The 11,153-nt window shown below is 55.5% G+C and overlaps 1 protein-coding gene across 1 annotated transcript in view; it reads left to right on the top strand.

Moving 5' to 3' along the window:
• TCERG1L (transcription elongation regulator 1 like) overlaps positions 1-11,153 on the top strand; it is a gene marked incomplete at its 3' end in the record, with an annotated part of 106,450 nt that overhangs the window by 89,223 nt on the left and 6,074 nt on the right. The window contains exons 7-9 of the mRNA XM_006754976.1: positions 2,749-2,771; positions 6,645-6,714; positions 8,981-9,116. Coding sequence (XP_006755039.1) covers positions 2,749-2,771; positions 6,645-6,714; positions 8,981-9,116 — 229 coding nt within the window. The remainder of the gene's footprint in view (positions 1-2,748; positions 2,772-6,644; positions 6,715-8,980; positions 9,117-11,153) is intronic.

Here is an 11,153-nt window from a genome sequence, read left to right on the forward strand (position 1 = left end):
ACCTGTGCTGTCCCCGGTTGTGGGGGGCAATGACTTTTAAGGAAGCTTCAGAATTTAGTGATTACGTTCTTATGGCGCTTTCTGCCGAAACATCGACCCTCCGGGAGGGTCGGCTCGGGCTTTCCTTCCGTGTCAGTCTTTAACTCAGAGAAGGAAGGCCTTTCCTCCCTCGGCCGCTCCACGTGTCCCTCCCGCCTTGTCGGTAGCCAGCGTGTAATTTTCTCAATGGCTTGTGGACCCCACTGGAGAGACCAGGTGTACACAGATAACGCGTTTCCTCCCCCGGGGGCGCGAAACCTCCTATTGTTTCTTTGGAGGCTCCTGGAACCCTGTGGAGCCATGTGCTTGGCGAGGGGACGGTGCCGGGCAGCGGGCCAGCCGTCCCAGAGCCAGAGAACATTGCGCGTCTTCGGTCTGGGTCTTTCCGATTATACTGCCCACATTTTTCATTAGCTCTGTGTTGGGCAAGCCCCACCCCTCAGTTTGTGGGCCACATTGTGGGGGTACTTGAGGTCAGCTCTGGGCTGACCTGACACACAGGCGCTTGACCCCTTGAAAGAGGGGTTTGGTTTTATTTGGTGGGTGTTTGTTGGGTTTGCAATGACATTTTTGTCTCTACTGATCTAGGGCTAACAGGTAACAGTGGCCCCCTCTTTTGGTCAAACCCAAAGGCATCTGCCTGGACTTCAGAAGAGGGGGTTCTACAAGCTTCCTTGACATTTTCACAGCTCTGAGTAGAAGCCACTGCTCCTGGGGAAGCCAGTGTTTGTCTCTCAGGATGGAGAGATGACAAGTTTAATATGTTTGTTTCTGTTAATATAATAAGGACATTCTCCAGAGAGCTGGAGCCCACGGATGCTGGAAAGACAGGCGTGTTCTGGGTGCCTCTTGAACCGAATCTGTAAAGTCTTAGCCGTGTGGGAGAAGAGACAATAATTTTCCTCCCACCTTTCTAAGCTCTGGCTGGGCTAACAAATTAGCATGAGACAGATGAACAGGAGAGAATGTCCCAAATTTCTTGTGGATGTACGTATGGGGGCCCATAGAATGAGGGGCGAAAGGGCAAGTCAGGCCGAGGAGGTTTATACGCCATTCGTAGCTGGAGAGGAAGGGGGAAACTTGTGGTTTGAGACTTCAAAGGGCAGGAGGGCCACTCACCTGGGCCTGGAAAAGCCAGTGTTTGCTAACTGAGTGTTTGCTGGGCCCTCAGTAACCACAGGGCCTCCCCGGGTTCCTCTGTCTATGACCCTTAGTTCTTAGTAACTGTGGTTACTGTGATGTAGCTGCCTCCCTGGACAGGGCCTCGGTGTAAATATTAGGGGGAAGGTCAGGAGTTCTTTCTGCATCTTCTGTTCCTTAAAAATAACCAGGTTAAAATATTCCATGTCCTAAAGAGGCACGCGTTGGGGTGACGAACTCTGCTCCCCCTCAGCTGATGGCAGGCACAATAGAAATTGGGTCTGGGATAGTTTTCTCCTTTGATAAGCAGGCATCCGTTTTAAAAATGTTCATTTTTATTGATTTCAGAAAGAAAGGGAGAAGGATAGATAGATCAGTGATGAGAGGGAGAGAGATAGAAAGATCAATGATGAGAGAGAATCATTTATTGGCTGCTTCCTGCATGCTCCTTCTTGGGGATTGAGCCCCAAATCAGGGCATGTGCCCTGACTGGGAATTGAACCGTGATCTCCTGGTTCATAGTTTGATGCTCAACCACTGAACCACACTGTCTGGGCTGGCATCCATATTTTTTTTAAAAAAAATATACTTTTATTGATTTCAGAGAGGAAGGGAGAAGGAGAGAGAGAGAAACAACAATGATGAGAAAGAATCATTGATTGGCTGCCTCCTGCACGCCCTCCACTGGGGACTGAGCCTGCAACCCAGGTGTGTTCTCTTGGCTGGAATCGGACCTGGGACCCTTCAGTCCGCAGGCTGACGCTCTATCCATGGAGCCAAACCAGCCAGGGCATGGCATCCATTTTTAAAAGGGATATTTAACATGCTGAACGAGGGCTGGAGCAAGAGACCCTGCTAGAAAGCCACCTCTTGAGGTCCATCCCCTGGGATCGAGGACTCCGCACGCCGGAAAATGTCAGGAGACCACGCAGCCCATGAGAAACCTTCGGTGCGTCGTGGCGATGGTTCTGTTTGCTTGGTGGAAGGCGGATCACGCAGACAGGCTCCTGGCTCCTGGTTCAGCCTGCATTCTTGTAGATAATTGGGTGCTGTTTTTACTTATTTACTTATTTTCCCCAGCCCTGGTCGCCACGAGAAGGCAGCTAGCTCATTAGCAGTCCATGCATAGTTGCTTTCCTGTTTCTCTCATTTGGAACAAACCAGGCCAGGGCCAACTGAAACTGAATCACATCCACGGACTCCCCCCTGAGGCACCTGCCAGTTCAACGCTCAGGAGGACCATGGGGGGCAGTGGTAAAAGATAAACTGAGGCACGTTACATATCGCCACAGTTTATTTGAGCAAAAATGATTCTAATCGGGGAGCACCGAACCAGAAGTGGTTAGGAGAACCCCACCCACAGAGAAGGACTCATGTGGTCCAGGGGCAGACACAAAGAAGGGAAGTTACTGGCTGGCTGTGGTTTAGAGTCCCGCTGGCTCCTTGGGAGTGGCTGTTCTTCGTGTTTTGATTGATTCCATAACCACCAGGCAGGCCCTGGCTGAGATTTCTCTTTCTTTTTGGGGGTGCCCTCACATTGAGCCTCCTGTTTAACGAGCTTCATGACAGGGACCTGAATTACGGGGTCATAGGTCAGTGCTCCATTTCTCTCTAGACCACGCGTCTCATTGTATACTGAAAAAGGGGGAGAATGGAGCCTCAGACCTCACAAACACAACCAGGAGCCACCAGTGAATTTAGCTTCAATATATTCAGGTGTTTTTGCCTTCCATCCACTTATTCCGGTGGCCCTAACTCCTCTACCTAGATAGAGGTGTGATGATACAGTTACATGTCGTTACGAAAGTTTTAACCTTGCTTTCTCTTTTAAAAGCGATGTTCTTAAGCCAGTAATTTTTAAAACCCGAATCTTAACGCTATGCCGGTGACCTCAATTCTCAGCTTCCTGTTGCTGGGTAGAACTGCCTGCTATTTGAATGCACAGCTTCTAATGTCCGGAGACCCACCCACATGGTTTTGCTTGTGGCAGGTTTCGGACAGGAGGTGCCCTGGAGGATAAGGAGGGATTTCCCTGCAGAGCTGTGACCTTCAGCCGTCAGCCGGCATTTTTCCCTGGCTGGTCTCCACTAGGACTCATTAAACCATTTGACCCTAATGAGAGGAACCAGCTCCAGGAGCAATAGTGATTGGTGGAGACTTTGTTAACTATTATGGATTTGAATGTAGTAATGCCTGTTTCTAGTCTGAGATGGAACAATCAAGCATTCCAGTTGATAGCCACTATTTTTCAAAAGGAAGCAAAATAAATGAATTCTATAAAACAACTGCCACATTTAGCTGCTATTAGGTTTAGAGGTCTGTGTGCACGCACATGTATCCACGTGTGTGCATGCGTGTGTGCATATGCACACATGTGCATCGTGTGCGTGCACATACACTTATGTGCGCGTGTGCACACCCTGGTGTTTCCTGGGAACGGCAGGCACTGAAGTGGGAGCTGAGAGTGTGTGGCAGCTCGGGGGGCAGCAGGCAGAGCTGCCCGCAGTACTGAGCCGCCCATCACTCAGCAGGTCAGGAAAGGGCCCCTTTTTCTCTGTGCTGGCAGGGCTGAGAGATTAAGGCGAAGGCCTGAATTATTTTCTAATTATCTTGCAGAGCATCCAGATTTTTTATGGCCCTAGCAGCCGTGCTGTTAGCTGAGAATAAATGCTCGGGAACGAAAGTGAAATGGAAAGTGCCAGCCCTCGCACGCATCCCTGACACGTTGCGGGGCGCTCGGCTATTACGAGCTTTTCAGCGTAGAGGGGGCAGATGCTCCTCGGCCTATGACGGGGTTCCGTCCCCATAAACCCACCGTAAGTCCAAACGATCATAAGCCACAAATGCATCTAATGCCTTGAAGCTGCCGAAGGCCCTGGCTCAGCCTCGCCCACCTTAGCGGTGCTCAGAGCATCCCGCCAGCCCACAGGTGGGCGATCCTCTTGCGTTCCATCTCGAGCCATTGCCTCCGCTTTTTCTCCCCAGAAGCAGGGGACACGGGTGGGTGTCTGTAGACATGACGGGACGTGATAACTCAAAACACAACACTGAGAACACACTGGCCGCGCTGAGCATCAGAGGGTCACCCTCATCACCCCGCCACCCGGCATCACGAGAGAGAATCCCGCCCCACGGCATATCACGAGCCCGGGAGAGTTCAAAATTCACAATGTGAAGTGTGGTTTCCACTGAACGCATGTCACTTTCGCTCACCGTAAAGTTGACAAATCCTAAGCGGAACCACTGTCAGTTGGGGACCAGTGCTCTCACTTCTGTTTTCCCAGGGTCAGCTTTCCTCCAACCTGTGGAGAAGCTGCCCTGTGCTTACCTGCACCCACGGTCACCTGCTCCAGGTGGTGGCAGAACCCTCCTGCAGCCCCCACACCGCTGCCTCGTGGCCTCGGCCGCGTTGCCTGCCCCGTGCAAATGGGAAATCCAGGCCCTTCCTCTGGGAGGGGGTGGTGCAGCCTGGGGGATGGACTTGGGACAGTGACAGCGCAGGGGCTCATCCTCCGAGTGGGCAGGAGGAGGGGAGGGTGAGACTGGCGATGAGCACTGCAGCTCCTGCTTTTCTGTCCCTGCTGGTGCCTCCCAGTGGCTGAGGAGGACAGGAGACCCCGGTGAGGCCTGCCGAGGTGGAGGGAATGTGGGAGGGACAGCGGGGTACATGGATGGCTCCACCGAGCTCCTTGCGGTGGGTGCCTCTGTGTGAGCCTCTGTGGCTGCTGGAACAAGTCATCCCAAACCAAGCAGCTTAAAACAACGCAGATGTGTTATCTCACAGCCCTGGAGGTCGGAGCCCAGCAGAGGCCTCTGTGGCCGGGGCGTAGCTGTGTTCCTGGCAGCTCCCAGAGGAACGTGTTCCCGCCTCTCCCAGGTCCCGTGGCTGCAGGGCAGCACCTTCGCAGCGCTCTGGCCCACTCCTCGGAGTCCCCCTCTCACTCTTGGGGTCCTCGCGATGCCCGGGGGCCTGCCTGGAGGATCCAGGGTTGCCTCCTGTCTCAAGGGCCGCTGTTTGGCAACCTTCATCTCCCTCGGCCTCATAACTAATCCATCCCCAGGCTCTGAGAGTTAGGGCATGCACGTCTTTGGGGGCCTTATTCTGCAACCCACCGTCGTGATCCCCACTTTACAGGAGAGGGAATGAGAGAGAGGAGGGTAACCACTTGACCAAGGTTACTCTGCTGTGAAGTGGGGGCTGGGACCTGCACCCTGTGGGCCTGACTCCACAACAGCATGTTGCTCTGAGGCTGTGATTAAAACGAGCTCTGGGAGCCTGGGCCCTGTGCCTGCGGCAGGGGCAGCCAGGGACAGCAGCCATGGGCTTCCACACTGATGGGTCCCAGCCGCCACCGGCTGCACTCGCTCTGTAACGTTTTAGCCTTTTACATTAAAAACAAACATACATACACTGTCCCCATGGGCACGCACAGCTGTGACACTAAAGGGTGCTTCCCAGAGCTGTGTGTGCCCAGGGACAGTGTACACGGTCTCCAGCCACAGGGCACCAGGGGCCACGCTCAGCACAACCCGAGACCAGGGCCTATGGGAATGTGGACCGCCCCCACCCAGAACTCCCCCATCCTGCTCTTTGGAAGGAACCCTGACCTTCCCTTGGACCCTGTCCCACCTCCGACCCCACCGGTGGCCTGGCCTATGCCTCCTCTTTGCACAATGAGAGAATCAGGACACTTGTTTCCATAGTTCCGTGTCAGCGCCCACCCTGGCCAGGCTCTGTAAGGCGACCCCTGCCCCCGTGCCCACGCGGGACAGGGCGGTGAGAGGTGGCTTCCTGGGGAAACTCACGTAGAGAATGAGGACCAGGGCGCCAGGCCGTGGCGATGCTGGGGAGCGTTGGCAAACTGCTCTGCCAGCCAGGACGGGAGTCATAATGTTCATTTTTCCTCTCTTCATCCTGGAGACAAATATGAAACATCCAGGCACCGTTTCACTTTTTCATTCTCAAAGCTCATCAAACATTGACGGAGCCGACCTTCTCGGATGGGAGGAGGGGAACTGTCTTCAAAATCAGTTTGGCTTTTTGAAGCAGCCGCGGAGCCAGCACTGAAGGGCAGGCGGCCTGCGGGAGAAATCTGATCATCCGTCGCGGAGGACGAGAGGAGGGGCCCGCTTTGGGGGTTCACGCACAGGGACGCCAGGCAGACGTGGAACGGAAGGGCAGGGATGAGGGGTGGACACCCACCTTCATCTCTCGTCCTCTGGCCGCTCAGAGGGCCTGGCTGCCAGTGGCAGGGCGGGGACACTTGTCCGCACTGAGGGAGTGAGGTTTCTCTTTGGTGCCCATGAAAGGGCGCGCTCCCAGAGAATGCTGGCCGCAGGGTTGGAGGTCGGTCATGAAGGGACATCTGTTTGCCTGGTTTCCCGATGAGTCTGCAGGGAAGCCGCCTGGTGGTTGGCCAAGCAGAGTGCTGACGCTCCTCCGTCCTGATCCCACTTTCTTCCAGCCGAGCACAGCGACGGGTCGGGCTCTGAAGACGGCCTGGAAGACCCGAACGTGAAAACCAAGAGGAACCGGTAGGTGTCCTGTCCTTCCTCTGGCTCTGCCCTCGGCAGGGGGTTCGGTGGCGGAGGAAGAAAAGGACTGTTGGGCTCTGTTGACGGAGCAAAGCAGGGATTCAGCGCTGAACGGAGGCGGGAGGTCTGAGGCTCATCTCAGCGACCACACACGGTGGGCAGGCGTCTCGGTGGCTCTGGCCTCTGGAGCCTGTAGGAGTGGACAGGGGTGACCAGGGGCCGGGCGGTGCCCTGCGCTGGGTGAGGGGTGGGTTTGGGGTCTGGCAGCTCCGGGTGGGCATTCAAGCTCTGTCCCGCTGGCTTTGGGATTTGAGGCACCGCAATTCCACCTCCATCTCGGGTTTTCATTGTCAGAGGCGACGGCAGACGCTTGAGGTGGCGCCTGCGTGAGCTGACCCCACGTGGCTTCCTGTCGCCCTCGGGGAAGGGTGGCTCAGTGAAACCCTTTCCCCAGGAGAGACCTTTCCCGCCCACTCGGCCAGGATGGAGCGGGTACCCAGACAGTGTGGCCTGGGGGACACCGCCCTTCCCTCGGGACAATCATGGCCGGAGCGAGCTTTATGAAAGCATCCGAATTTACTTTAGTTGACGGCACCAAAGTCATTCAGCCATGAGAATACTAAAAATCTATTTAGCAAGTTTGCATGTGCCTTTGGCCAATTCTGATTGAACCGAGCGCTCGGGCTGCAAGGCGCCCCGAGCTCCTGAACCACGCGTTTTGCTGAATGAGCTTGAGCGTGAGATCGGCGCCCAGCTCCCGGCTCTCTTATTCATCTCATTTCAAGTTACAACAATACGAGTCTGGTTTCCATGCTTCTATTTCTAACCAATGGAAATCTATTACGGAGAAATCCTAATTATACTCTTCGGATTATACAATTGCAAATTCACTGGTAATTTTCTTTTTTCAAAAGTCCACACCATCACCTATGAAGCAAAGCTTGAAAGTTCTCCCGAAATAGTTGGTGTATAAATAAGATTTCCTAATGGGCTGAGCAATCATTTCTTTTCTTTGCACATTTTGCATTAGTAGGATTCATCCCTATTGCAACCCTCATGGGTGAAAACCCTGTGAGACACAGAATATGCTTAGCAGGCCCCCCCCCCCCCCGCGCATATCACATTTTACTCTAAAATAAATTATGAATGAGGCAAAGATCTAAATATATATACACATAAAAGAAGTTGGTCGGATGGATGCTCACAATACCCTGGACAGACAGGGGCAGGAAGGCCACGTGCTTGGAGGGTGTTGGGAGGTGGGGACTCGCCTGGTCCTGGCCACTAAGTGACCATTTGACCTTGAACGGTCCCGTCTGCAGTCGTGCAGACTGCCCGGCATCCTGAGAGTCCCCAGATAGGCGCACCGTCCCCGAGGAGGGCTGTCCTGAGCATCGCAGGGCTAGCAGCACCCCTGACCTCCACTCCTGGGAGCTGGGAGCACCTCCCCAGTGTGACCACCACAGATGTCCCCTGACACTGCCCAGTGTCCCGGGAGCAAGTCACCCGGGGCAAGCATTGTGCTAGACGCACGTCAGAGAGTCCATACGTGCCCTAGCCGGTTTGGCTCAGTGCATAGAGCATCGGCCCACGGATTGAAGGGTCCCAGGGTCGATCCCAGTCAAGAGCATGTACCTCGGTTGCAGGCTCGATCCCTGGCCCTTGTAGGGCAAATGTGGGAGGCAACTGATGGATGTGTCTCTCTCTCTGTCTTACCCCCTCCATTCTACTCTCTCTAAAAAAAAGAAAAAGAAAGCCTGGATGTGACCGTGTGAAGGACTTTACCCTCTGAAGCCCCTGAGCCCTGGGGTCCCGGTCTCCCTGTTGTCACTGAAGCCTCATTTTGGGTTGGAACTCAGGACAACCCTGCCATACCCTGAGGGGTGACAGAGCAGTTTCCCCATCACCGTCTCCAGGCGTTTGTACAGAACCAAGGCCTCCCCCGGAAAAAAACGGGGTGAACTCCGATGATTTGTGAGACTCGGCTTCCTTCCCCGTGGGCCCGTGGCTGCTCGGCCCCCCGGTGCCCCCTCCACCAGCTCCTCGCCGGCTGCCCATCAGTTAGGGTTTCGGTCTCAACTTTCCGCCCGAAATGCAACAAAGCAGTTTGCACGGCGAGAGCCGATGCCTCCACCTCTGCTGGGGTGACTACACCAGGATTTAAAACGAGTTTCCCTAGAATAAGAGTCTTTGTTGATGAGCTCCTCTGAGGGCTTTGGAGGCTGCGATGGGGTGCGTTTAACTCTCTGTGTCTTGTGCCCCAAAGGACCGAAGGCCAGGTGAGCCCTGGCCCAGAGGAGGCGGAGAGAGAGGACAAGGGCACCAGGACGCCGCCGCCCCAGATCCTCCTGCCGCTGGAGGAGCGGGTGACCCACTTCCGAGACATGCTCCTGGAGAGAGGGGTAAGCACCCGGCCAGGGCCGCTGTCCCCCAGTCACGGAGGTCACTTCCAGGAAGCTCCTGTCTGTGTTAAGAGCCCTGCTGGCACCTGGCCAGCTTTCAGGGTCCACCCCTCCCAGAGGGACCCCCCTGGGCTTCCTGACTCAGGCAGGGTCTTCACGGCTCTGGGTTCATCTGACAGTTTTTTGTTTCCAAGATGTCTCCATTGCAGTTGGCTACGCATCCCATGTTGAACTTAATGGGGGGAAACACGTTATAATCGAATCTCCTCCCGGTGCCTTTTATGTCCTGCTCTGGCCTTTGGGTAGGAAACGCGCTGAAACACGAGGTGAGCCCAGTCGGACTTCTTCAGAAATGAGACTGAGCGCAGAGGCAGCCACGGGGCCCTGTGTGCGAGGTAATCGCAGTGAGCGCTGTCAGTGACCTTGGGGATTCCAAAGCAAGTTCCGCACAGTCAGCACCCCAGAGCAGGTGCCGTGGGAACTGGGGTGCGGGGCCATGGGGAAGAGAGCTCCCCCAGAACAGCGGTCTGAGCAGGGCCCCGTAGAGCCGGGCTGGAGCGCGGGCACCAGGAACAGAAGGTCCCCGCTCTCAAGGATCAGAAGGGGGTTCTCGCAGCCACTCTCTCCAGAGACCCACCCTCCTTTGCAACGGGACTTTTAATGCCCCCCTTGCTTCCTCTACCAACCATTCACCCCCAAATAAAATACAGCCTGGACCACAGGGGACTGGAAAGGAAGCGGACGTGTGAACTGGAAACCACAGTGCAAGGGGTTTCCCTGAATTAGCACGTCACCGAGGCACACAAAGGCACAAGGCAGGGAATGCCAGGGACAGGCGGGAGGAGGTCGCTCTTTGTTTTTTAAGGACGTGATTTTAAAACTAGATGTATCTTAAGCTGCAAATTCATTTTAGAACGGGTCCTAGTCCCTCGGACCAGGATGAAAAGAACCGGGGCGAGGGCGGGGCTCAGGGTGCACCTGGCGTCCTGCCCCTTCCTGCTCAGCCATCTGCCCGCCCTTTCTCTGGACGTCCTGGGAGAAGTCAGCCGTGCGAGGCCCATGGAGATGGAGACGTCCTCCCTGCCACCCAGTGGAGTTGCTCGTTCTGGGGCCATCGGACTGGCCTCGTGGTCCTGGGAGCTAGTACCCAGTGTCACTGCGGGTTACCAGCTGTGGTGGCCGCCCTGCCCACCCCTCCTTCCTCTCTTGGCACGGGGTCCCCTTCCTGGCCCTGCCTGCTGCCCCTGCCCCGGCTGCCGTATGATGCTCTGCCCCCCATCACGTTGCCCAGCTACCGAGCGAGCCACAGCTCCTGGAGCGCCGGGGCCTCCCGACATTTCTTGAGGCTTCATCTTATTCAGATCTACATTTTCATCTCTTTGCTTTGGAAACCCACCAGCCCCAATTCACCGTCACCACATCACACTGACCTGCGTGAGCTCAGGGCTGCCTAAGGGACCCCCCTTCCCTTCCCGGGGACGCCGGCCGGCTGCGTTTATATGGGCTCATGAATTGATCCCAGTGGCCTTGGTTGAGCGGTTTTCCTAATGAGATTTCCAGAGCAGTCCTGCCTCACGGAGGTGGGAGGCTCCATTCGGCCTTAGGTCCTCACCCCCGAGCATCGGCCACGGGGAAGGGGAGCCCCAGCCGGGGGTGGGTGCCCGGGGAGAGAGGCTGCGGGGGAGCCCGAGCCCAGACCGCAGGCCTCCTGAGCAGTTCCCAGGAAGCCCACACGCAGCCCCCGGGTAGCAAAGACCGACTGAGTGACTGCTGATGGCAGAGAGCAAGGCCACTGTTTATGGCTTTGACTTTATAAAACATGCAGGCAGACTTCATAAGTTACTCATACCCATGAGGATGCTATAGCTGAGCCCGTCAGATTTCTAGTCGCTTAACAATGAGGCACAGAAAGGTCACTTTTTCATGAGCTGCGTGATTAATACGATGTTTCATTGCCTTTGTCCAGAAATGCATGTGCTTATGGAGCGACGAGGCGAGGTCCTGTGGGTTTCCAGTTTACGAGGGGCACGTTTGAGG

The sequence above is a fragment of the Myotis davidii genome, unplaced genomic scaffold (genome assembly GCF_000327345.1).
Source record: "Myotis davidii unplaced genomic scaffold, ASM32734v1 scaffold72, whole genome shotgun sequence".
In the NCBI taxonomy this organism is placed as follows: Eukaryota; Metazoa; Chordata; class Mammalia; order Chiroptera; family Vespertilionidae; genus Myotis; species Myotis davidii.